The sequence below is a fragment of the Pogona vitticeps genome, chromosome 3 (assembly GCF_051106095.1).
Source record: "Pogona vitticeps strain Pit_001003342236 chromosome 3, PviZW2.1, whole genome shotgun sequence".
NCBI lineage: Eukaryota > Metazoa > Chordata > Lepidosauria > Squamata > Agamidae > Pogona > Pogona vitticeps.
Window position 1 is genome coordinate 185,869,293 of NC_135785.1, and position 27,760 is coordinate 185,897,052.

General features: G+C 40.6%; 1 protein-coding gene and 1 long non-coding RNA gene across 4 annotated transcripts in view; one reads left to right on the forward strand and one right to left on the reverse strand.

Annotated features, from left to right (window-relative positions):
• Positions 1–27,760, forward strand: part of CDKL5 (cyclin dependent kinase like 5) — a 98,551-nt gene that overhangs the window by 64,173 nt on the left and 6,618 nt on the right. For 2 of the 3 annotated variants that reach the window (XM_020789150.3, XM_020789152.3), the window contains exons 10-16: positions 1,428–1,508; positions 2,668–2,819; positions 4,593–5,619; positions 9,926–10,031; positions 11,410–11,533; positions 20,203–20,299; positions 26,373–26,495. In XM_020789150.3, coding sequence (XP_020644809.1) covers positions 1,428–1,508; positions 2,668–2,819; positions 4,593–5,619; positions 9,926–10,031; positions 11,410–11,533; positions 20,203–20,299; positions 26,373–26,495 — 1,710 coding nt within the window. The remainder of the gene's footprint in view (positions 1–1,427; positions 1,509–2,667; positions 2,820–4,592; positions 5,620–9,925; positions 10,032–11,409; positions 11,534–20,202; positions 20,300–26,372; positions 26,496–27,760) is intronic. The other variant, XM_020789151.3, reaches the window with a different exon arrangement.
• Positions 20,220–27,755, reverse strand: LOC144588172 (uncharacterized). The gene is made up of 2 exons (XR_013543550.1): positions 25,072–27,755; positions 20,220–24,719 (listed from the first exon to the last, which is right to left on the reverse strand). It is a non-coding gene; the product is annotated as an uncharacterized LOC144588172 (long non-coding RNA).

Genomic DNA, 27,760 nt, shown 5'->3' on the forward strand with positions numbered 1-27,760 from the left:
TGGAAGGGCTGTCTTGACATCTGTCCTGCAGTGACGGCCCTCCTTCCGGTAAGTTAGCTTGTCAGTCACCCAAATGTGTGATTCACAGAGACCACGCTGAAGAAAGAAAGGTTACTTACCTGTAACCATGGTTCTTCAAGTGGATCTCTCTGAATTCACACATTCCCATCTGGCCTTCCCACTATCCGTCACTGCTTATGTTATAATGAGCTCTTGCTCTAGCAATGGCAGATAAATGGAACTGGAGGCGGGGAGGGAATGGAGTATATGTGCTAGGGGCAACCTAAACTTTGTATCTTTTTCAGAAAAGCTCTAGAAGGTTCCAAAGTTCCAGCACAGGCGCTGATTTAACCCAAATGTGTGAATCCACAGAGATCCACTAGCAGAACCATGGTTACAGGTAAGTAACCTTTCTTTATAATGTCTCAAACTGCTTCTTACTAGGATTTTCTTGCTGTAGTTCTTTGGATCTTTTTCCGCTTACTTTGTTATTTTCCAGAGCACAATCCTGTCTTCATGTTATAGGGGCTGCAAAGGAGAGAAGGATTTACTGTAAACCTTTGTTGCTCTACAGTTGCTGTGATGCCTCTTTGTGGCCTTGACATGCAGGGCCATTTTTCAGTTCTCCTACTGGACTAGGGATGTCAACAGCCTTTGCACTAAAGTTTGCCAATGACAGGGAGAGATTTTCTGTAATTAAAAACTTCCACCTTCCATCCAGCAGCTCCCATAGCTTCCATGAAATGAAATGTTCACATGTTGGACAAGCCATTGGAGAGATGGTGGAAGTCTTTAATTATATAAAAATCTCCCTCTGCTAGTGATATCTTCACCCTTCAGCAGACATAGTCATGCTAACAGGATTTTAATCATCCCCCCAAAGAACAGCCTCCTGGGGGTCTTTGATTGGGAAAATTAGCAAGTAATCTCTCCTCTAACACCATAAACCTGTTTTTGTTAATGCATCTGTTATCTTCTGTCAAACTGTGTCAACAAGAAGGTCTAGGCACTTGTTGAATTGGAAGGAAATGACTTGTTAACTCAAAAACACATTGCAATGCACATCCTGGAATAAGTACCATGTAATAGCAATCATGACAAGAACCCAATTAAAAATCACATACCATAGGGGAACATTTCACTGATGTGACTGTGGCTTCCAATAACTTTTAAATTTAAATTTAAAAATAAAATCACTTTTAAAGTGCAGAAACATCTTGATGACAAATGATCATCTAGTAAGACCTAATGACTATCTTTACACAAGTATTTATCAGTCGGTAGAAGAGAGAGAGACACATTTGAGGAACTGCATGGAGGGTTTTGATATTTGTATGCCATTCTGAATATTTGGGACAATGTATAGTGCAAACTGTGTTTCAACAATTTTTGTAATTTGTGTACATATATACATTATTTTTGAACAGTTCCCTGCAGTCAACCATCCACAGTCTTTGGAAAGGAGATATTTAGGAATCTTAAGTGGCGTTTTACTTGATCTTATGAAGGTACGAATGTGGTCATTTTAATTCTGATTTGGTTCTGGCATTATTGTGGGACTTGTTTTCTTAGTTCAAAAAGCATCTCTGTTTCAAACGTTTGAGATTGTAATTCTGGAAAACTGTCTTGCTTAATATTGTTATACATTGGGGGAGTCCTTTTCATCTACAGTGGTGCCTCGCATTGCGACAATCGGTGCAGCAAAAATTGCTGCAAAGCGATTTCGTCGCTATGCGATATTAAAAAGCCCATAGGAATGCATTGAAACCCCTTCAGTGTGTTCCTATGGGCTTCAGACTCACCTTTAAGTGAAAATCCTCCATATGGCAGCCATTTTTGCTGCCCGGTAAGCGAGGAATCCGTCCCAGAAAATAGCGGGCGGCCATTTTTTTAACCCGGTGGCCATTTTGGAACTGCCGATCGGCTGTTAAAAAATCATCGCTTTGCGATGATCGGTAAGCGAAACGGTACCAATCATTGCAAAGCGATTTTTCCCCATAGGGAACATCACAAAGTGATCGCAAAAGCGATCGCAAAAAGTTAATCGCTATGCGATTTCATCGTTAAATGGGGCGCCCGTTAAGCGAGGCACCACTGTATTCCTTTTTTCCCCATTTTCTCTGAAAGAAACATAACTCCATGTTTATAACAATGTAGAACTATTTGCTAGTTATGCAAGGAATCTTCTTTCTTTTTGTAAATTGACACCTTTGTTATTACAGTGTTAATCATGGTAGTGAATGTGCAGTAATCCTGTTATCCCCCAAAATATTTTCATTTACTTTAGTGAAACAAATGATAGATATGCAGGAAAAAATGTTTATAAAACTCAAGACTCAGTGAAGATTTCTTGGTTTCAGACAGGAAGATAACCCAAATGCTGCCCTTCGTAGGTTTAATGGTGCCAGCGGCACCAGATCCTAAGTATTTACAGCATAAATATAAATATATTGCTTAAAAGTACATCTGGCTCTTTTTTTGGGAAAGAAGATTTTAAATCCATGACTTGAGGAAGAAAGAAGTCGACAGTTTCAGATAGTTTTCAGGTGCACATGATACTTGTCATAAATTATTAACATGATGCAAATATTAATTGTACAAATTATTTAACATCTACATGAGGCACAAATCAACTTTGTTTCTTAAACCTGAATTTCTGTTCAAAAGAACTTGCTGAAACTGGATCCAGCTGAAAGATACTTAACAGAGCAGTGTCTTAACCACCCAGCATTCCAAACTCAGAGGCTTTTAGATCGTTCACCTTCCCGATCCACTAAAAGGAAACCTTATCATGGAGATAGCAACACCTTATCCAACAGGTAAATAAGTGGAAGTTATTGTGTCAGTGGCTTGGTTATGTAATGTAATTTGGACTGTTAAGAAAGCCAGAATAGAAGAAACTGAATAATTTTTTCAAATATAGGTATAACATTTTAATGCATGATCCCCCCCCCCACATATCTTCAGTAGACGTCCTAATGAAAAACATTTTAAACTGACTTTAGCATATACAGTAATTTGCAGTCCAAATGAAAAGGTGTTCTCTTATAATAGGTAAGGAGAATACAGATGTCTCTGGGCCCATTGCTCAGAGGAACCTTATTCATTCAATCAATGGTAAAGTGAAGAGCACTGTCATAGTAGCTGGTGAGAGCTATTGTGTTGAAGTTCAGAAGTGGGAATATCTTGTTTGTATATACAGTGGTGCCTCGCTTAACGAGTGCCCTGTTTAACGAAAAAATCGCATAACGATGGCTTCGTTGCCATCGCTTTTGCGATCGCAGAACGATCTTGCCTATGGGGAAAAATCGCTTTGCGATTTTTCCCCATAGGCACCATTTTCCCCCAGCTGAGCGGCGGGAGCTTTGAAGCCCCGCTGCTCAGCTGGGGGAAAATGTCGGCAGTGGGCTGCGGCCTCGGAAGGACCCCGAAGCCACCGTCCCCTGCCGACAATTCCCTTCCGAGCTCCGGGGACAGGCTGGGGGGTGGACCGGGAAGCTTGTAGCCTCTCCGCGCCGCCTACCCCGGCCGTTCCCGGACTTCTGGAAGTCCGGGAACAGCCTGGGTAAGCAGCGCGGGAAGGTGTCCGAGAACGGGCTGGGTAGGCGGCGCAAGGAGGCTTTAAGCGGCGGGGACAGGCTGGGGGGTTGATCGGGAAGCTTGAAGCCTCTCCGCGCCGCCTACCCAGGTCGTTCCCGGACTTCCAGAAGTCCGGGAACGACCTGGGTAGGCGGCGCGGAGAGGCTTCAAGCTCCCCGGTCCACCCCCCAGCCTGTCCCCGATGCCGGTAGCCTCCCCCGCCGCCTACCCAGCCCGTTCTTGGACACCTAGGTGTCCGAGAACGGGCTGGGTAGGCGGCGCAAGGAGGCTTTAAGCGGCGGGGACAGGCTGGGGGGTGGATCGGGAAGCTTGAAGCCTCCCAGCGCTGCTTACCCAGGTCGTTCCCGGACTTCTGGAAGTCCGGGAACGACCTGGGTAGGCGGCGCGGAGAGGCTTCAAGCTCCCCGATCCACCCCCCAGCCTGTCTCCGCCGCTTAAAGGGTAACCGCAGCGACTACCCCAGCCATGGCCGGACTCTAGGGAGTCCAGCCATGGCTGAGGTAGCCGCCATGGGTCAGATCCAAGCCGCGGGGGGGAGGGAAAAAAAACGGATAATCCGTTCCAGTTGGAACGGATTAACCGGTTTTCAATGCATTTCTATGGGAAATGGTGCTTCCCATAACGATGTTTTCACATAACGTTTTTTTTTCTGGAACCAATTAACATCGTTATGCGAGGCACCACTGTATGTACAGCCACCTTGAGCCCCCCCCCCCAATGTCTCAGCATAGCAGTCGATAAATCTGTAGTATTAGGAACCATTGTGTGTTTATTAGAAGTGATTGCTTTAAATTTTTTTTGTGTCTGCTACTACTGCTTTTAAAAAACCTAAACTATGTTGTCTTTGATACAATTTTTTGTCCATTTGGGCTTCATTCCATACTGTGCTTATTTATTTGTAAGAAATCTAAATGCCAAGATAGTTTACAACTGTAGTGTTGATGTTTAAAGGCAGTATTAACATGGGCTTTCTTTGTGTATTTATAATATAGAAATCAAGCTAGCAAAAGTACTACTGTGCAGTCTCACCACAGATCAAACAGCAAAGATATGCAAAATGTGGGAGTCGGACCACAAAGAGAAGAGGCTCTTCCAACAAATGAAAGCTTTCTAAACGGAAACCTTCCTGTAAACACACATAGTCCAATGCTTTCAAAAAAGCCAAGCAATCCTCCTGGATCTGGAAACAAGGACTTGGCCAACAACAACATACCACATCTTCTGAGTCCCAAAGAAGCAAAAACAAAAAATGAATTTGATTTTAGTTCAGATCCCAAAGCTTCAGATGGTCCAGGTACAAAGTATCTGAAGTCAAATTCTAGATCTCAGCATAACCGTCATTCATTTATGGAAAGTTCTCAAAGCAAAACTAGCACACTGCAACCAGGAGAAAGGCATAACCGACACAGTTATATTGATACTATTCCTCAGTCTTCAAAGAGCCCTTCATATCGAACCAAATCAAAAAGTCATGGAGCCCTGACAGACTCCAAATCTGTGGGTAATCTTTCAGAGGCCAGAGTTCAAGTTGCAGAGCCAAACAACAGCAGGTATTTTCCATCCAGTTGCGTGGATTTGAACTCTCCTACGACACCAACACCACCTCGCCATGCTGACAACAGAACTTTGCTCAGCCCTTCTGGAAGAAATAACAGAAATGATGGTACCCTTGAGTCCCGAAGGCCATCGACAAGGCATTCTAAGACCATGGAGGAGTTGAAATTGCCAGATCACAAGGATGGAAGCCATTCACACTCTTTATCTGCTCCTCACGAATCTTTTTCTTATGGTCTAGGCTACACAAGTCCCTTTTCTTCACAGCAGCGCCCTCATAGACATTCTATGTATGTGAGCCGGGACAGAGTGAGGACAAAGGGCTCAGAGGGTGGCTTGAACATAGGGCAAGGGATGGCAGCTAGAGCAAATAGCCTGCAACTGTTATCTCCACAGGTGCAGCATAAGACACTCACCAGATCTGTTGGCTCTTCACGGGAAGACTGTACTGAAGATTCCAACAGGGTTAGTCTGAAGTGCTGACGTCTCTGTGTTGGAGAGAAACTTACTCCAAATCAATCTGTCTGTTTGTCTTTCTGTTTACAGTATCTTTATGAGGAAATGCAACAACAAATTGTTATATTAGCTTTTCTTTGTTTTGTAATGAAGGACTTACACCTCTCCAATACCTGGAGTCTTGCTATGACATGAATTAGATGCCTTATTCTGTAAAATAAGTGATCTCTTGTGTGATTTTGTGAGCTTAGTCCTAATAATGCTGAGTCTTCTGTGTCATGAAATTGTTTTCATCTTAACACTTTTGTGGCATTCCCCTGGGACACCCCCCCCCCAGCACCTGATCCCCTGAAATAATGGCTGAAATCCTGTTGACATAAATTTATATTATGCAAGCTTGATGATGTCGTCATCTGGCATTGTTTATATTTAATTTAATTTAAAATGTCTTATTCCCCCCCTTGTTCAGGTTCCAAGGCTCCCCAGGAATCCCTTTTGCCCTTGGGAAGCCTTTCGGAGGCCCAGGATGGTGTGAGGGGAGGGAATCTTTAATATCAAAATCACCACCAAATTGGCACCAATACTGAGGAGACTGCTGCTAGTGGTGATTATATATATATATAGTATATTAAAGGCTCCGTTTTCCAGTTCCAAGGCTTCCAGAGACTTTCCAAGAGCAAAAGGAATCCCTAAAGAGCTTCTGAACCTGAAAAGGGGTGAGGGATTAAAGATACCTTGGCTTGCTCAATCTGTGCCAGCACTATTCCAGCCAATTTAATCTGAAAATATTTGAGCTTTTTTTCTGGCTCAAAGTAAAGGTCCTTTTGTCATGTCTAGAGGGTGTGGAAGGAATATTTAGGGGAGGCCCAGCACACTAGAGGCCTCCAAACTTATGCAGATTTTAAAAAAGGGTTGGCAACTAAGAGCAGGCATGGGTATATTTTTGATAAAGAAAAAACTCTAAGAAAAAATGGGGGATGAGTCATAGGAGCATATGTGGTCTTCCAAGATCCAGGGATAGATACGTTTAGACTTAGATGTCTTGAGGTTGCTTGCTTGTAGTCCAGTTTTTTGAATGCCCTTATTTGCGTGTTGTTTCTCAAGGTGATTTTGAATACCTCTTTAATGTTGGTCTTTGGAAAAGAAAGAGCAGGTTATACATACAAGAAATTTAGGCCTGGTTTCTATGCCTTTCTCCTTCCTTTTTTGGATTTTGAAGAAGCAGAGCAGACAATATTCCACTTAGGGTTATACCAAATAAAGCAGGTATTGGTCTGATGCACAAGTATTACAGACTTTATTCTTGCAGGTTGGAACAGATTCTGGGTTTCAAAGTGTAGTAGAGCCATTAGTGACATAATCGGCCATGTGAAATGCTCTCTTTTTTTGGCTTTGTTCTGAATTATTTAAATGATCAAAATAAGAATGGTATTTTATCAAGCACCATACAGTCTACATTCAGCTTGATGGGTTACACAGGCTTTCTCTAATCATGTTCTCTTATTCTGTTTTTCTTTGCAAGCACTAAATATTTGAAATATTTGAATTCAGAATCAGCAGAACATTGGCTATTACAAATGAACTTCAGTATTGCACTTTTGTTGCTTTCCATGTGCTTCCATAGTTTAGGCATAGTTATCAGCTTCCACGTGTAGGGATAGTTTAATTCCTTTCTCTGCTGTATCATTTGCTGCTGCAGATGTGTGTTTTCGTGATAGACATGGTCAGTTCATTAGTAATAAAATGCTCCTCCAAATAAAAACATTTTTAAAATGAGATCATTGCATACTTAGGCTACAGCTACCATAGAGTAAAACAGTTTGTGGGAACTACCCATTGGAGTAGGGTAGGGCAAGTGCTGGGAAATATTTATCCAGGCCTGGAACCCTTTCAGACTATACCAGGCACTGCAAATGAAATGAGAAGGGTACTTACATTTTTAAATCCCCCATGTTTCCAAAACAAACTGTGGAGAAATACTTTGTTTTGGAAAATAACCATACTTTGTAGATGAACAATTCCCCCATCTTAAAATTTTTATCTTGGAATTGTTTTTGTCCAAAAATGGCCAGCTCCTCCTGTAGCCACTGGGCATTTAAATGTAACAGATAAGTAGACTTGTGGAATTTACTGCCACAAAATGTAACACAATGTAGTGTCAAATGGCTTTAAAAGGTAGCTGCATAAGCTTATGGAAAACATGTGTGCCAGTTTACCATAAATCCAGTACTGAACTTGCACATTTGTGTAGCTCTGGTATCTAGTCACTAGGAGAGTAAACAGCAATGAGAAGTGACAACTTTATGCAGCACTCAAGAAATCCTTGACAAATGCTGAATAGGTTGGTTCACTGGCTGCATCTAATCTAGCAGGGTTGTTACTACACTGGGAATACATGGCATTACTGTATCTGATTTCTAACATTCAAAATACAGTGGTGCCTCACACAATGATGTTAATTGGTTCAAAAAAAAAATCAACGTGTGAAACATTGTTCTGTGAAACACCATTTCCCATAGGAATGCATTGAAAACCGGTTAATCCGTTCCAATTGGAACGGATTGCCGTCTTTAAGTGAAAAAACCCATAGGAAACATCGTTGAGTGAAACAATGTTTCCTCCATTGGAATGTATTGAAGCCGACTCAATACATTTCAATGGCTTTGCGAAGTCCGTTTTTGCTCATTTAAAAGTGCCTTGCAATGTTTGGAACAGGTTTTAAATGCTTGCAATCGTTAGCCCACCTCCTGAACCCTATGCAAACTTAATTTGGTGTTGTTCTGAGTCGTCCTTAATTTTTGGTGATTTTTTAAATTTTCTCTCATTTGAATGCATGCATTGGAAAAGGGACATCGGAAAGGACTTCAAAAGCACTGAAGCCGGTTTCAGTGCTTTTGAAGCTCTTCCGTTTTCGCTCATTTTTAAGGGTCTTACAATGTTTGGAACATGTTTTAAATGCTTGCAATCGTTAGCCCACCTCCTGAACCCTATGCAAACTTAATTTGGTGTTGTTCTGAGTCTTCATTAATTTTTGGTGATTTTTTGTTTTCCCTATTTAAATGCATTGAACTGTCCATTCAATTGATTTAAATGGGGAAAATAAAAAAATCACCAAAAATTAATGAAGACTCAGAACAAAACCAAATTAAGTTTGCACATGTTTCACAAGGTGCACTATGGAATCCAAGAATTTAAAACAGGTTTCAAACATTTTAAGACATTTTTAAATGAGCAAAAAGGGACATCGTTAAGTGGAATTCCCCCAATAGAGAACATCGTTAAACGATGTGGGTAATTCCTCAAAAAAACCCATCGCTGTGTGAATTCATCGTTGTATGAAGCAATCGTTGTGCGAGGCACCACTGTACATTGGCATTTTATGCATTAGGGCACAGTTCTACACAATATCCCACTTTCTTTCTAGAGATCCAAGATCGTGTTCAGACAACTTAAGAGTAGTTACATAGTTAATATGTTCAGGAAATAATATTAAGATACTGTGGAGAGTTGCAGATACTTGATTATCATTGTCCAAAATGCTGTGGTGCAGTTACACAGATGGTGTAACTTTTGAAATCAATTTGCTATAAATTAAAAGATCTGCATAGATGTTATTTGTTGCAATTGGATTCATGCAATTTGGTGTGCCATAGGTAAGGTCTATGAAGTTATCTTAAATTGTTGTAGTTTTCCTCTAAAAGTTATGTCATTTGCATTACTGTGCAAAAGGATTTTTCAGCTATATCTTTATTATTTTTCAACCTTTATGCTTAACATTGCATTCCAAAGGCAAATCGTGTGTAAGATTAAAAGGGATATGATTGCTGCTTGTCAATGTTTCTGGTTTGGTCTCTTGGAGTAATCATCAGCCATTACTATATATGTTTTCAAAAATGGGATGACTATAACCTCATATTATTCTCCTTATCACAAATGAGGACATCACTAACATGCCCTATGGTGTAGAGTTCTTCACCCCAGCCTACTTGCGAAAGTTTGGAACATAATTTATAAAGCTATATTCCCCCCCCCCCATATTTGCCACTAGACTGTTTAAATTTAACCAGAACTAGATCATACAATGGTTTTAAGGTAGTCACACTTTTTAGTTAATAAAAAAAGGTCTCACTCACTTTATGATACTTAATATCATGGGGGGAGTCTGGATTGCTTTACAGGTCTTTATGTTATGGCTTTCGAAGAAACACCTTGCATGAATACTTTGAACAGATGAATTCCTTTTCACATTAGTGGAGGACAGAGCAAGCTATTTGGCTTAACAAATTGATTTTTGGGTTTTTTCTTTATTGTTTAGGGTGGAACATACCATGATCAGCATCCAGATGATGGAACATCCACAAAAGAAAACAGAATTCTCTATAATGATCCTGTACCTAGAAGAGTTGGTAGCTTTTACAGAGGTATATTTCTATCAGTTTGATCAAAATTCCTGTCATTGTTCTAATGAAAATAATTAAAAACAGAACAACTAACATTTAACTAGTGAATTGATCAGCCTTTTAAATCAAAGTGCTTAGGTTGTGTCTGTGTATTGATAATTGGATGTGGATAACTGTGCATTCTTATATATTAACTGCTTCATACTTGTTGCTAGTTTTATTTCATGCGGAAAATACTATTTTTTGACTCTTTTCTATGCAAATTTGTTTCCCTAAATATAGTTAATTGTGTAATTTTATACAATGTTACTGGGAAGTGAATCTCATTGTACAGAATAGATGTATATAAAACTTGCTGCTAGAATTAAATTGTGGTGCAACATTGAGGTGGAATTCGGCTGTTAACGTTGATTGACAGAACTGTGCTGGAAGAATCTTAAAATAGTAATCATTTTTAGGATATTTCCAAATTGATTATGTTTGTCTTATCATAGCATGTCATGTTTTACAGTAGACTAAAAAGTCTCTGGCTTTGGGGGGCTGTTGGTGAGCAATCTGAGATTTTGTGAGTGTATCATAGACTTTCTCACAAAATTATTTGCAATGCTGACCTTGACCATTCACAAAATATCAGTTTCCAAGAAGGCACACTGATGAAGCTAACGGAAAGGTAGCATACCAAAGAACTGAATATAAGATAACAGTGTGAGCTAAGATACAAAATATAAAAGCACTTTTTTTGAATCAACTATTTTCTGGTCCAACATCCACTTCACCGAAGGCACACAGATGATTCCCAGAGGTAAATAATTTGTCCAAGAAGCTGAGACAGAGGTGGGGGATGTACTCCAAATGCTAAATTGTGCATTTCCCCCCAAATGAACTAACAAGTCATACCAAATAGCCTCTAGCCTCTGCCATATACTGTACTTTGTGCCATGCCTTATGATGTCCCCAGGAAGCTCTTCCCCATACCTCCTGTCACCATTTTTTAATGGCTGAGTACACTTTGCAATGAAGAGGTACATTCCAGTTGTCCACAATCTCACCTTCAATAATGTCTCTGGATAATAAAGAAGTTTCTTGGAAACTGACATGTCACTTTGCAGCACACCAGCTTCCTAGATTTTTAAAATGTAAATCTTTTATTCTAAAACTTTTTTTAATGAAGAGAGATAGGAAGCCTATCTCTTTTGAGATAGGCATTGTCTTTAGGGCCAATATGCACTGCATTGGGGACCCAAAGATTTAAAAACATCCACAAGTATAATGTGGGGAAACTGCATTTTCTTCTGCCCAGCAGAAACACACATGAATATGAATCCATCATATTAGTTTGCTACCATAGAATAGGTTTTAGTGAACTTCATATATAGTAACTTGGTATTTCTCATTACAGTCCCATCTCCACGGCCAGAAGGAACATTCCTAGATAATAGTACCTCAAACAGAATACCAGCACTACCAACAGAAAGCAGTAGTGTAACAAGCCATTCAAAGAGACAAACTGCCTTTGATCCTTGGTAAGTTGGTGTTTTTTTAATGTATAAGATAGAAATGAAATATATGATGGATGACATGTTTTTTAGCATCTTCTACCTTTGGCTTCTAGGCATGGTGTTCATATTCCTGTATTTTTAACAAGTTTTGGTCAAACTAAAATAAAATCATTTATAATTTTTAGAACTTTTTAATTCTTCAAATCAAAGGCTTTCTTATTTAATTAATTCTTATTTATTATTTAATTATTCTTATTTCTTATCAGTTTTAATCCTAGTTTTAATCTGATTTTCAGTATATTCTTTGTTTATAATCCCTCCTATTTATACTCCTTGTATGGTTTCATGAAAAAGAAAGATTGCATATATCCTATGTTGCAGGTTATCGCATAATTTTGAAAGCGCATGATTTGGATCATATACAAAATAAATTAATGTAATGCATTTTTAATATAATTTAATGTGGACCATTTTTAATGTGTCTAAATGCATGTTGGCAATACTGCTAGTCATGACTGTTATTTCAGTGGATAAACTAAAAGAAATTGCCTAGAAGACTGCAGTGGTGCCTCGCTTAATGGGCACTCCGTTTAGCGACGAAACCGCATAGCAATTAACTTTTTGTGATCGCAAAAGCGATCGTATTGCGATGTTTCCTATGCGGTTTTATCGCTTTGCAATGATCGGTTCCCTGTTTCGCTTACCGATCATCACGAAGCGATAATTTTTAAACAGCTGATTGGCTGTTCCAAAATGGCTGCCGGTTAAAAAAAATGGCTGCCCGCTGTGTTTTCGCGCCAATTCCTCGCATAAGAGGCAGCGAAAATGGACGCTGTGTGGCGGATCTTCGCTTTAAGGTCAGTTTTTTTGCCCATAGGAACGCATTAAACAGGTTTAAATGCGTTTCTGTGGGCTTTTTAAAATCGCATAGTGACAAAATCGCTTAGCAGCGATTTTTGCTGCACGGATTTACGTTGCTATGCGAGGCACTACTGTAGTTCTTTGTGGCATCTGTGAGTGCACACAATTGGGTTTGGACTGCGCTTGCGCAGGACTCCTCAGAATATCCTAGAGCTTAAAACATGTGATTAATAGTACATTGCCCCATGGCACGCATGCTCCACCCGCCCATAATACCTCAATTCCTTTTTGCCGCCGCTGCAATCGGAGTTCTTTGTACTACAGCTGTTTTTCTTCCAATTACCTGGTATTGAGTCTGGTCTGGCCTTTTGGTTATCGTCTGTATCTCTGTAATTTTGATCTTGGATTGTTTACGGATTATGATTTGGATTCTGATTTATACATTGTCCCTTCGGCTTTTGACTTACGGGCTGATTACCGATTCTCCCCTTTGGATTACGGACTTGATTGTGATTACTCAGCTTTTGACCTACGGACTGATTACCAATTCTCCCCTTTGGATTACGGACTTGATTGTGATTATTGATTGTGATTATTCAGATACTGACTCTGCTTGAATATTGGACAGTTCTTAACGTTTTCACGTAAGTCTTCCTTCCCTTTCCCCTTACCTCCTCTCCCCGGGTTCGAAGAATTTTATGGCCTCCTCAGGCCCTTTTAAGCAGTGTACTTTGCGTGCTAATAAGATCCCCTTCATGGACAGCCATGACTGCTGTTTGTTTTGTTTGGGGGAGAGACACCAAACTCACTCCTGTGAGGAGTGCAAGAAATTGAGCAAGCCAGCTCTTAAGCTCCGCTTGCAGAGGCTTAGATCATACCTCTGGGAAAAATCACTTTCCCCGTCAAGCCCAGCAACCATGGAATTGGCTGCGGTTCCATCCCCTACCCCTCGTCCTGAACCTGCTGCTTCTTTGGTCCCAGCTACTCCATCCCCGAGATCGTCCTCTAAGTCTTCTAAACAGAAATCTGCAATGTTGACATCCAAGAAAACTTCGACTTCGATGTCGAAACCACCATCTACAGAAGGCCACAAGCGGAAAGGACAAGCGTTCCTCCAAGTCTGCTCAACCTCAAGAAATTCCTCCGATTTCAACATTACTTCCATCACCCATACTTGAAGAATCATCTTGAGACCTGCCAGATCCGAACTCCCTCTCTGAAGGGATTAGGTCTGTACCACCTCCACAGGCTCAGGCTTTGGTTTCAATACCAAGCCAGTCTCCGAGCCAAGGCCATCTTGAGGCTGATGTCATCTCCAGCCTGGCCTCTGCCCATTCAAGCCCTATCAGGCAGGCAACAGTAATTCGTCTATCAAATTTGTTGGTGTCACCACATCTTATTGATTGATTGATTGATTGATTGATTGATTGATTGATTGATTGATTGATTGATTGATTGATTGATTGATTTATTTATTTATTTATTTATTTATTTATTTATTTATTTATTTATTTATTTATTTATTTATTTATTTATTTATTTATTTATTTATATCCTGCCTATCTGGTTGTTATGACCACATCAGTCTCCTCTGAGGAAACGGACAACCAAAAGTCGGCACATTTCTCCAACCCAACAGTACCCTCAACATCGAGAAGTGGTTGTTCTTCGTCGTCCCTCTCAGCGTTGAGTCCTGTTGGAGTACAAGGAGGCTTTATGTGTGGAAGTCAATCAGAGGGGTGATCAACATCGGTACCATGATGACAACTTCGATTTTGATCCCTATTACAAGACCAAAGAATATGGAAGACATAAAAGAGTGTGATATATCTATGCCTCTTCTTCCTCCCTGTCTCCCTCAATGTCGGCATCAAGCATGTTTTCAGCTCGAACCTTCAGCACCGAAGCTGGCTGTTAAGTGCCATGTTTCGTGCCAGGACATTTCTGAACAGATAGTCCACACATCGAAGATATCCCGCACTCCTTCAATACCGGCCTCCTCTGTTTCTCACTATCAGGCAGCACCCTCGCAGGTCCATCACCTGACTAAAGAGGGTGCTCCAGCATCGTCCCTTCAAGCCCCAGCCCAGGTATCAAGAAGACACCATCTATCACCTTCTCCTTCTCTTTCTGTTGCGAGGGGTTCTTCTGTTTCATCGGTGTCGGAGCAAGACTTACCTTCAGAGGCTTCAGAGGAATCTCCGTCTAACCTGCCTACTCCCGATTCAGATGTGGCCAACCTCCATCCTCCTTCTCCATCTGAGGACTTCACCTTGCACTCTCAAATGATTCTTAGAATGGCTAAATCACTTGAAATGGACATAGAGGAACCACCTCCTCCCAAACAAGATCTCGTCTTCGACAACATTAATCAGGATAAATCCCCCCCCCCAATAAATTTGGCATTCATTCCAGCATTGTTGTATCTCATTAAGGAACTGTGGAATCAACCGTCCATATCCCTGCAGATTCCCAGACAGGTGGAAAACCATTACAGAACTCATGGGAATTACACTGATTTCCTTACTAAGCATCCTTCACCCAATTCAATAATTGTACAATCAAACCAATCTCGAGCTGGAAACCACTCAAAGGTCACACCCGCCAACAGGGAAGGACAGAAACTAGATGTTTTGGGCCATAGGCTTTATTCCCTGGCCTCATTCGTTATGAGGGTATCGAATTATCAGGCAGCGATAGGGGTGTATCAGAGACAGTTATGGAGCAAGGTCTTGCCAGTTCTCCAGGCTGCTCCTGAGGAGACCAGGGCTGCTGTCCTCAACGCCCACTTAGAGGTAACAACGTTGGTGAAGCAACAGTGGTTAGCATCCCACCACACGGTGGATGCTGCTTCTAAAGCAGTGTCATCTGCCATCGTGCTCAGAAGGCATGCGTGGTTGCGCTCAGCAGGGATCATGGATGATGTGCGATCCTGTATTGAGGACGTTCCCTTCGATGGCACTGGGTTGTTTAATGAAAAGACTGATGAGGTATTGGAGAATTTACACAAAATCAGGAAGACAGCTCGTTCCTATTCAGTCCAACAAGCACATTTCCAAAAGTATCAGTGGCTCAGACCCTTCAATCAACAATCTTATCAACAGCCTCCCCATCAAACTTAACGTCCTTACAGACCTCCCGCTGAAGGAAGATCCAACCCTCCACCGGCTTCTGCTAACGTTGCCTTCAGGTCACAGGCTCCTGCCCAGCGTCGGCAAACCTTCCGTCAAACTGCAAATAAAGGCAAACAGTATCTTTGACTGTCTTACTCTGATCCATCCACCCAACATTTCTCATTATCCCTGGCTAGCCCCCTTTTTTGATAAGTGGTTCCTCATCACCAAGGGCGCTTGCTATCATACATTCTGGTTACCTCTTAGAGTTCACGGAGCTTTCTCACATCAGCCAACTCAGACTCATAACTTAAGCTCTAGAGGAAGAGATATCTATTCTTCTCCAAAAGCAGGCCATCCAATGCATTCTCCCTCAACAGGTTCCGGATGGTTTATATTCCCACTATTTCGCTGTTCCCAAAAAAGATTGCGGTCTCAGGCCTATCTAGACCTCAGACTATTGAACACTTACCTACATCCAAGGCGTTTCCAAATGGTCACCCTGGATTCCATCATTCCTCTTCTTTGTCAAAAGGGTTGGTTCGTCGTTATAGACCTACAAGATGCTTATTTTCATATTTTGATCCATCAGCGTCATCGCAAATATCTTCGCTTTTATTTCATGGATACGGCTTATCAGCTCTGCGTTCTCCCCTTTGGGCTCTCCACTGCCCCAAGAACTTTCACGAAACGCATGACTCAGATGGCAGCCTACCTCCATCTACACAACATCACAGTCTCCCCGTATATAGACAACTGGTTGATCATGGCCTCCTTTCTCAAAGCAGTGCAAGATACCAACTTTACTCTTCAGACACTGGCAGACCTTGGCCTGAGGGTCAATGTTGCAAAATCTTGTTTCCAGCCATCTCAGGTCATGGACTACATAGGTGCACGTCTGGACTCAGTCGATGTCAGAGTCTTCCTTCCACCCGAATGAATTCTAAAATTGTGCCGGGAGATCCAACCTTTCCACCCCTTCACCAAAGTCTCTGCCCATCACGCACAACATCTTCTAGGCCTCATGGCTTCGACTACATCTGCCCTTCCACACGCAAGACTGAAAATGCACTCTCTACAGGCTTGGTACGTATCTCAATTCAGTCCCTTGATGGACAGGCCTACCAAGTGCCTGTGTGTTACACCAGAGCTCATGGGGCAACTAACGTGGTGGACATTCGTGCCTCGCCTGCTCATGGCTGCCCCTTCCGGTCTATTCAGCTGACGGTCCAAGTTGCAACGGACACCAGTCCAACAGGTTGGGGTGCGCACTGCAGTCTTCACAAGATTCATGCCCTGTGGTCCAAGTCTGAGAAACTTCTTCACATAAACCATTTGGAAATGCTGGCGGTTATCAAGGCATTTTGTGCCTTTCACCCACTAATAGCAGGTCAAGGAGTGCAGGTGGTCACAGACAACACTATGACCATGTACTATATCAACAAGCAGGGAGGCACCTATTCGATGTCACTTCTGTACTTGGCAATTCATCTCTGGGAATGGTGTTACGACCATCATGTGTTTTCAGTCACCATTCATGTGTCCATAGAGGACAATGACATCGCCGACCACTTGAGCCACATGAACGCTCAGACTCACGAATGAGAGCTTGACGATTCAGTTTTTTCTATGATCTGCAACCAATGGGGAACTCCAGACATCAACATGTTTGCAACCCAGTACAACACCAAGTGCAATATGTTCTGCTCTCGAGTGGGGAGAGGCAGAGCCTCGCTGGAGATGCATTCATGATAGACTGGGAGGACAGTCTCCTTTATCTGTTCCCTCCTATTCCACTGATCCAACGGAAACTGGTCAGGGCTCGTCAGCTAGGCACCAGGGCTATTCTAATGGCCCCATGGTGGCCTCAGCAACCGTGGTTTACAGCATTCAAGACCATGGCAACTGAGTTTCTCAGACTACCTTCTCATCTGCATCTCCTGACACAAGATGCAAGCAGGGTCTGTCATCCGGATCTATAATCGCTCCACCTTACACCTTAATCGCTCCCAATATAGCAGAGGCTTTGGAAAAAGCTAGAAAACCTACCAAGTTGTTATATTCCTACAAATGGAATATTTTCTCTAAATTTGCTGCTTCTAGAGGTCTGTCACCTATTCCTGTGTCCTTGAATACTCTTCTCGTCTTTCTGCACCACCTATTTGATCAGGGCTTAGCCCTTTCTACACTTAGTTTATATATCTGCTAATGTCTCTTATCAACCTGTGGGTACAGAAGCCACACATTTCTTTTCACACCCGACCCTGAAGATATTCCTAAGGGATAATAACATCCACTCACCTGTCCGACCTCCATTGCCTCAGTGGTCCTTACATGTTCTTACTCATCCTCCATTCGAGCCAATGGCTTCTTCAGACCTTCGACTCCTCTCCTTCAAGACACTGTTCCTGGTAGCAATAACTTCTGCACAGAGAACAAGTGAACTGGCTGCCCTTCGGGATGATGCCCCTTACATACAATTTCATCCAGATAAGATAATCCTGTATCCTGGTATCTCGTTCCTTCCTAAAGTTGTATTAAGTTTTCACATTAATCAACCTTTAATTCTCCCAACGTTATTCCCTAATCCTTCTTCAGACATTGAGCGCATGCTCCATTCCTTGGATGTTCGTCGTGCTTTAGCATTTTACATGTCCAGGACTAAAGACTTCCGCACTTCCTCTAGATTATTTGTATGCTTCCATGGCCCACATAAAGGCTCTCCTGCCTCTTCACAGACCATTTCTAGATGGATCGTGTCTGCCTATGAACTGGCTGGCAAAGCTCCACCAGAGGCATTAAAGGCACACTCTACGAGAGCTGTGGCTACTTCAACTGCCTTGTTGCGTGGCGTTGATGTTTCGGATATTTGCCGATCAGCCACCTAGTCCACACCATCTACCTTTGTGAAACACTACCGTCTGGACCTCAGGGCCAAGAAGGAAGGAAGTTTTGGAAGGGCTGTGCTGACTTTCTTGTTGGTGTAACAGCCCTCGTTCCAGTAAGTGAGCTTGTTTGTCACCCAATTGTGTGCATTCACAGAGGCCACGAAGAAGAAAGAAAGGTTATTTACCTGTACCCAAGATTCTTTGAGTGGTCCTCTGTGAATCCACACATCCTGCCCATCCTTCCTGCTGTCTGTCACTTGGTTCTTGAGCTTTGTTGGGGGTCAGAGCCTTGACAGCAGTGGACATTTTGGAACGGAGGTATTATGGGCAGGCGGAGCGTGCACGCCACAGGCAACGTACTATTAATCTCATGTTTTAAGCTCTAGAATATTCTGAGGAGTCCTGTGCAGGCGCAGTCCAAACCCAATTGTGTGGGTTCACAGAGGACCACTCGAAGAACCATGGTTACAGGTAAGTAACCTTTCTGGTTTTGTTTAAAAGTAACCAAAGTAGATTTGCACATATAATTTTGCATTCTGTTTTGTGGTGGTGGTGGTGGTGATGCTGACAAAAAGAAGCACGTACTCTTTAATAGTGCATAGTTAATTACAAGGACCCATCTCTGCTGAATATTAACATGCATGGAAATTTCATTGCAAAAACTACAGTGGTGATCTGATGAGTTTGCTGGCCATGTGGCTTGGTTGGGGGTGGCTGGCTCCTCAATAGATTGCCATGTCAGCTTCCTCAGCTGGAGCTCAGTGTGTGGGCAGATACTGAACAAGGTACTGGTCAAGATGAGTCGGAGAAAGAAACAGGCAGATTTATAGACCAAGAGCCTGCTAGTTGTTTTTGTAGTTCTCTTTGCATAGCAGTAACAGATCTTGGGGATGAACGACTGAGACAGTCATAACTTCAATGCCCCCATAATTAATACCCCAGAAAGTATCTAGCTGAGTGCAAATGGAACTTGAATCCAGGACTAAATGGACTTTGGTCTGGCCCAGCAAGGCAATCTGTGTTTTACCATCAGGTATTAAAACTTTGTCAACATGTTGGGGATTAGGAGGAAAATGAATTTCTGATGGAAATTAAAGAGCAATATTAGCAAGATATATCATAAACAAATATTTTATTGAGGTTTCAACTGTTGATTCTCTCAGCACGATAGATTAGAAATGTGTAAAGAGGATCTTATGTATACTTTCCTTGCCAATGTTCTTACTGAGAAGTTAGTTTCATTTACCTAGCTTTGTAGTCATTCTTTTCTTAAAAGGAGTATCAAGAGGCCCTGCCTCTTTATTCACATAAGGTGAGGTTTGGGGCATGGCATTTAAACGAAAATGGATATAAAAGACAACGTTGAGTGGAATGGAACCAGCTTTACCGGAGAAGTGAGCACCCTTTCCTCTGTAGCAGTCCATTAACTAGTATCTCCAGAAGGCTATAGTAATTATTATTTGTTTACAACTGAACAGAGTTGGAAGCTAGGGCTTGTGTAATTCACTGTGTCTTCCTGACTTCCTCATATAATTCAGATACTGAACTGCACAATGAAATATTGGCACTATTTAGATCTCACACACATAACCTGATTTGCCTATTACAGACATCTATGGAAAAGAAGTTTCTAATCCATGTTATATTTTTGCAACTGAGAGAGATTCTTCAGCTGTATTCTAGTAAAGATATTTTAGTTAGTTATCCATTCTATGTATCATTTTTCTGCCTTAAAATAGGACAAAAATATGACTTCGTAAGGTAGACATATGCAGTGTGCTCTGTGTTAAAGCTAAATTTATAGTGTGTATATCTTTTTCCCTCTGTTAAGGAAAAGTCCTGAAAATGTTCATTCTGAACAACTAAAGGAAAAAGAGAAGCAAGGTTTTTTCAGGTCAATAAAAAAGAAAAAAAAGAAAGCTCAGTCGGTAAGTGACTTTTGTGCTTCTTAAAAATAAAATGAATGTGTATGTGTTTGGGGATTATCTTCAACTTTGGCTATATTTTATTATTGCACTATATTCTGCCTCCTCTTTGATATAAATCACTCAAATACCCTCGCTGGGTATTTTCAAAAAGCAACTAAAAACATTGATGTTTCTGCAGGCCTTCCCCCCTAGTTAATTCCTGATTCCCCTCACTTTTCTTTCCTAGTGTTTAACCTAACTGTTGTAAGTTTTCTTTTATGTAAAACTGCTTTTATTCATTGTTGTACCCATTGTTGTAAGCCACCTAGAGTAGTCTTAATCGACTAGATAGGCGGGATATAAAATAAATAAATAAATAAATATCATTTTTCCTGTTTAAATATGTAATCTGAATTATATAAGTATTAGACTAGAATCCAAAGGTCTAATTAGGCCCAGATAAGGAGCTTATGCAAGCCCATGGCATTTTTGACATTTGCTCTTGAATATTTGATTCCCAGATAATCAAACACTTTTAAAAAACTCCTTTGTAAAAGAAGTATCGTTTAAAAAAAGAAATTTACTATACAGAGAGGGCTAGTTAAAATTAAATAAAGAGAAAACTAAAGGGTATGAGATCCAACAAATGAGCATTTTATTTTATTCATTCATTGAAAACATAAGTCCTTTATTTACCATAATTTTTTATTCGAAAAGGCCCTACAGAGGCTTACAAAGAACAACTCCATCAGGTTTACAAGCTAACAGACTTGAGACACAAAGTAAAATGGGGAGGGGGGAGAAGGGGAAGAGGCATTAGGGATAGGATGTTCATATTTCAAAGACTCCTACCTCCAGAATTCACCTGGAATACCCAGACAGAATTCTGGAATATTGTTGTTACATGCCGTCATATCGCCTCCAACTTGCAGCAACCCTATTGAATGCATGATCTCCAAAACGTCTTGTCCTCTATAGCAGTGGTTCTTAACCTTGGGTAACCCAGGTGTTCTTGGACTGCAAGTCCCAGAAGCCCCAACCAGCATAGCTGGTGGTGAAGGCTTCTGGGAATTGCAGTCCAAGAACACCTGGATTACCCAAGGTTAAGAACCACTGCTCTATAGCCCTGCTTAGCTCTTGTAAATTCAATGATGTTGTCAAAATATGACAGCCTCAGTTTCATCATTTTTGCCTCCAGGGACAGATTTGCTGTAGGGCCCACTTACTCATCTTTCTGGCAGTCCAGGGTATCTTCAAAACTGTCCTCCCTTCCAGGAATGGGAAAGCACAAATAACAAGCAAAAGAGGGGGTTCCTATGTGAAGGCGAAGGAAGACACCCTGCTGCTTCCTGGCAGTATAGCAAGACTGCCTGGAGTCACTGCCATGCTATGTGGGAAGCACAGTATTGCTGCCTATTATTAGGATTTATACAGGGATCATTTCACACAACTATCTTACACATGCAGCATTGTAGTGACTCCCAGGCAATGTTGCTGTATTGCCAGGGAGCAGCAGGGCTCTTTCCTTCAAATCTGAAACACATGGAACAAAGTGGGATGGTGGTAGGGAAACCTCTTTAGGCTTGTTGTTTCTGCTCTCCTACTCCCAGAGTTCTGCTTTAGGGGTTCCAGGTGAATTCTCAAAGTGGGAGTCCTTGAAAGACAGAAATCCCATCCCCATTGGGCACCAGTTCTTCAAATTTGTTTCAAAAGCAGGTGGTATCTCTGTAGAGTTGATGGAATACTGTGGCCTCTTTCTTCTCTTCCTGCTCTGTCTTCACAGTTCAATCTTTGAGCTCTGTTGTCAGTTAAATATTCATATCTGGAAATAAAAATATTTTAAAAGAACTATTTATGCAGGAATACTCTGTTGACATGCACATAGTACAGCCAAAGCAGACACAAACATATTCAGCTTTTGCTATTTAAAAGTAACTCAGCTCATTATTGATTATTTTTTGATAGACCCACCTTCAGAGTTGCTGTCTTATGGTTCTTAGGATGGGACGTAATAATCATAGTTTAACTGTTACATTTAGATTATGTAGATTATGAAACTATGCACTTCAGCACTTCAGATGGAGTTAATATAGGCATGTTAAGCTTCAACCATGTAATCTGTGCAAAGAGGTAGTTTTAAGCATGTGGAACAAAGTTGCCCTGTAAGTGAATTTTGCATCATTTTTCATTTCATGTGTGCTTCCATTTCCACAAGGCTCTTAGAAAAGGGACAAAACAGTTAAATTTAAATTAGAATAATTGAGCAGTTTACTGGGCATCTGGTTTCATTGCAGAATAAACTGACTTAACAGAGCATATTATGGTGAATGGGTATATGCATCTGCATACCGAAATATTTGCTGTTTCTCCATATTGCAGAATGAGTGTATTGAAAACATGTGGTTCAATTTCATTTCTCTTATTTTCTATGTAATTTACAGCAGTAATAAGAACAGGATTTATTATATATTATATACAGTATTGTTAAATTTTCAGGAGTCTTGTAGATCTAAAAATTGATTCTGATTTTTCAGTTTATAAAATATTCTAATTGTTCCTGGTTACTTTGTAGCATTCTCCTTTGGAAATATAGTGCTGAATATAATTATATTGAAATTCCATCAAATTCATTTTCTCCAACTGAACACAGACAATAGTTTTTGTATATTGTTGTCAAAGTTTGGATAGTGCAGGTTGACTGTTCAGGCTCCATATTTTTGAAATCCTAATCTGATGGCTATTTCAAAACCCACCATGCATGAACATTGTACATTTCATGCTTACTGTAGAGGAATCATTATCTGTTCTTCTCATATCTGAATCTTTACATTGATCCTTTGTCTGTATCAATATTTCTGGTTTTGTAGCAAGCCCATCTTAGTTGCACGAGCAAGTGTGGTTATAAGGATGTGAACCCAACATGTGGTACTGCCATGAGCAAAACACTTTCACAGAAGTGTTTTATGTTTTAAGTGACTTGAACAATGGATAGTACTGGAAGAAAGAATTCTGAGTTGAGGATAAAAAAATTGAAAGAGAAAATTAGTCTTCATTGCATATGTCTAGCTGCATATAAGTGTGTTATAGTTTAATGATCCAGTGACTTCTTCACCGGCAAAATGTAGTCTGTTGTGATTATAGTCAGCCATGACAGTGAACAAGCATCATTGTTCTACCTCAGCTACTTAGTAATAGGCAACCACAACACAATTGTGCTGGCTTTGGAATGTTGGGATTTCTACCACATATCTGTTATGGTTCATCTCTTCTCATCTCTAGTAGTAAATGTAGATCAGTGCTTTTCTCCTCCATAGCTAGATCAGTGGGTGCAGCTGTTACATGGCACCAACATTAGGCTTTTTGCATTGTTTATATAGGGCTTTTAGGTCATAGAGGAGCCAGTTAACGTAAGTCACTGTGCCTAACTATTGTAATAATTATTATAATGTACCTTTGTAACGAATAGATTTAAAAAAATAATTACATGTCATCAAGTCGATTCTTACTTTTGGCAACAGCTTCAGTAGTGGCTAAAACATGCAAATATTCTCTGAGTTTTGCTTTCTCAAAGTGTTACCAGCTATTTACCTTCAGCCCACTTCTCATTGGAAGCGTTTTTGGAATATTAACAGAAGCCCATAAACAGAGCCAGAACAGTGTAAAGATTAAGGTGTCCGGCTAGCATTAGGAAGAAGCAAATTCAAACCTGTACACAGACATCCAGCTTCCTGGATAAAGCTAGGAGAATCTCTGTCAGCCTACCACACTTCTTTTATTGTAAAGAAAAATGTGAGCAGTGATCAGTGTAATTGTCACAATTTTCAACATTTTGCTGGAAGAGATTTTGAAATTTTTAGGGGTCAGCTTTATGAGAAGCAAACACTGAAGTACAGATTATGAAAGAACAGAAAAGCAACAGCAACAAATAACTCTCCCTGCCACCATCATTCTTGAATCCCCTCTTCCTGCCATGAGAAGATTGTAGAAGTTTGCTCAGTCATCCAGTGCCCTTTTCTGTTTATGAAATGAAACTGTTGATCACCTCCAGATGCAAAACTGTGCCTTATTAGATGGTAAAGATTGCTTTCTGCCAAGGATATAGAAGCACATTATCTTTGAACTGGACCTGTCAATTGTTTACTTTTCCTGTTCTCTACAGAAGCTCAGCCAACAGGGAACTGCAGTTCCTTGTGGCCTTTTGTTTGATGGAATTATAGTTAGGAGGCTTTTACTCCTCTGTTGCAGAATTCATAAAGCGATAGTGCTATGTAGCCCTTAGATGGCTCTTACAGGATAATCAAATTATGAATATACATGCATAAAAATACATCTGACAACATGGGCTACAGCCCACAAAAATTTGTGTGAAAACTTATATAAGCTTTTAATGTTTCACATGGCTTTTTGTAAAAATGGTGTAGAGATGTCTTTTTTCTAGAATCTAGATCAAGACGTGGTGGCGCTGTGGGCTAAACCGCAGAAGCCTGTGCTGCAGGGTCAGAAGACCAAGCAGTCGTAAGATCGAATCCACGTGACAGAGTGAGCGCCCGTCACTTGTCCCAGCTCCCGCCAACCTAGCGGTTCGAAAGCATGTAAATGCGAGTAGATAAATAGGGACCACCTCGGTGGGAAGGTAACAGCGTTCCGTGTCTAAGTCGCACTGGCCATGTGACCACGGAAGATTGTCTTCGGACAAAACGCTGGCTCTATGGCTTGGAAACGGGGAATGAGCACCGCCCCCTAGAGTCGAACACGACTGGACAAAAATTGTCAAGGGGAACCTTAACCTTAACCTAGATCAAGAAGCTTATGGTTATAAATAATTTCTTGTATGGTATCCAGACAGTGGGTGGACTCAAGTATTGATACTTCTAAGTAGCAGGATTATTCTTCTGAGCTGTTTAAAAACTGCTGGACACCTCCATTTTTCATCGCTGCAGTTGGTCCATTATATGTTTTCATTTTCCCCCATGTGCCTTTCTATCAATTGACATAATTCCTTCTGAAATAGCTACAGTATCTATAGGTTAGGTTCACAGTACAATCCCATATGTGTATTTGAAACTAGGTCTCATGTCAAGGGAGACTTGCTTCCCTTGTATGTCGGTTTAGGATTGTAGAATGTTAAATGTTTCTATTGAGCTTTCCCCCTTTATAGTTGAACATTTTAATAGAGTTATAGTTTGATTTACTTGTGTATGGAGGATGTATATTTGGCATGCTTATTTCTCTCAAAGCTTGCTGCTTCTAATTCATTTAAAATAATGAATAACACCTCACATTTTGAAAATAAAGGGATCCTTGTTTTTGGTTCATCTGCATAGCATGAAAATCAGCTAATACTGATGCTTCTAATAACCTTGGTCACAAAGTTCATGTGCTACATTGAAAAGCCTAGTACAGTGGTGCCTCGCTTGCCAAGGATAATTCATTCTGTTCAAATCGCTGTTAAGCGAAATCCTCATCAAGCGAAATTAACAAACCCGTTGAAATGCATTGAAAACCGTTTCAATGCGTTCTAATGGGCGAAATACCTGCTCGTTTTGCGAAGATCCTCCATAGGGCGGCCATTTTCTGGTGCCTGTAAAGCAAGGAATCCGTCCTAAACACAGCGGGGAGCCATTTTGCACAGCGGGCGGCCATTTTAGAGCTGCCAATCAGCTGTTTTAAATCGTCGTCTAGTGAAAAATCTGTTTCCGAACCAGGGAACCGATCATTGTTAAGCGATTTTTCCCCATAGGAACGTCATTTTGTGATCGCAATAGCGATTGCAAAAACTTCATCGTAAAGCGGTTTCGTCATTTACCGAGGTAATTGTTAAGCGAGGCACCACTGTAAAAATTAAGCATTCTAAACTTATTAAACAGATGCCTTGCTGATACACACATTCTTGGAATGCATTTAGTGTGTGGATAATCTTAAAGTGCTTTTTCCATAGATGTTTCTCATTGAGTAGAGCAATTGTTTCTTGACACAGTTGTAATACATAATGGTAATTTATAGAAGTCTTTTTTATATGTGCAGATAAGAAAAAAGGGTAGCTGTCCTAAATTACAGTTATTTATGCAATTAGTTTTTGTATCTTATATTACAGACAGAGACCACCAAGGCGGAGAATCCAAGCATCAAGAAATCTCTCTTTCCTCTTTTTAATTCAAAGAATCACTTAAAGCATAGTTCTTCTTTGAAAAAGATTCCTGTAGTCACTCTACCTATGGTATTAACTTTTAAGAATAGTAGCACTAAGTGAAAAAAAAAAGTCCACTAAATCTGTTTTACTGACCACAAGAGCATGTATTTTTTCTCCCGTGGGATCAGTTTCTTCATGCAAATTAAGCATCTTGAGCCAGTTCCCCAAATTCACAAGATTTGAATGGCGTTCTTCAGAATTCTAGAGAAGTAACTTTATAATTGTATTTTTAATAAAGGAATTTTTATGTCGGAACTTGCTATGCTTAGTAAACCACAAAATTAAACATCTGAAGTCAGGCAACTAACTAAAGGGCAAATTATCCTTCTCATTGGAGTTGGCCTTGGTAAAGTAGAGGGTTGTTGCTTATACATTTATTTATTTATTTATTTATTTATTTATTTATTTATTTATTTATTTATTTATTTATATCCTGCCCATCTAGTTGTTTTGACTACTCTGGGCAGCATACATCAAACACAATGGTGTATGCCATGTATGCCATTAATGGTATGTTCCCTTTCATTAAATAAAAGCAGTAGGGTGAAACAAAAACACTTCCTAAAACGTAAGTCTTTTTTCCTGATTTACTTTAAGACTCATATTTTAATGGTGTTTATTTTCCTTATTTTAATAGTGGTGATCTGCTGTGCTTTGTTGGTTCCAGTTAGCAGCTTGGAGGCTAACTCTTCAGTGCTTCATGCCTTAATTGCCTCAAATCCTGAACTTCATCTGATGAAAACACACTTTCTATCCAACAGCACCTCCCCCATAAATCTAACAGTTAAACTGTCCGAAAGATAGATTAAACCAAATATTCCCCAGCAACTAAGTTGTTGCATTTAGTTTGCTACTTCTGTGATTAGAAGCCTCTTGTTTTTATTAGCCTAAAGCTTCCTTCCTTTTAGATTAGTGAGGGATAAATTGCTTCCTTCTACACACACTCCAAAGTGACAACCTGATAACTAAAATCGCATAGTGATCTTTTGTCTTTAGGCAAAACAAGGTTTTTGTGGAGGTGGCTCATGATTTTAAAAGCAGTACGGAATGCTATGGAAATGAGGATGAAACACAGCAATGCACTTTTTAAAAACTGATCTTTTTTACAGTGATTTTACTAACAGCATGTGAATGCCTTTATGGGTAGAGGTTATAACAAATGTGCATGTCACCTACAAATATGATCATTAAAATGGAGACATTGAAAGGGCATTGCAATAATAGGCTTCACCTGCATTGTTTTTAACTGGGAGGCAAGGAGAATGGGGAGGCAACTTAGAGCATTCTTTCCT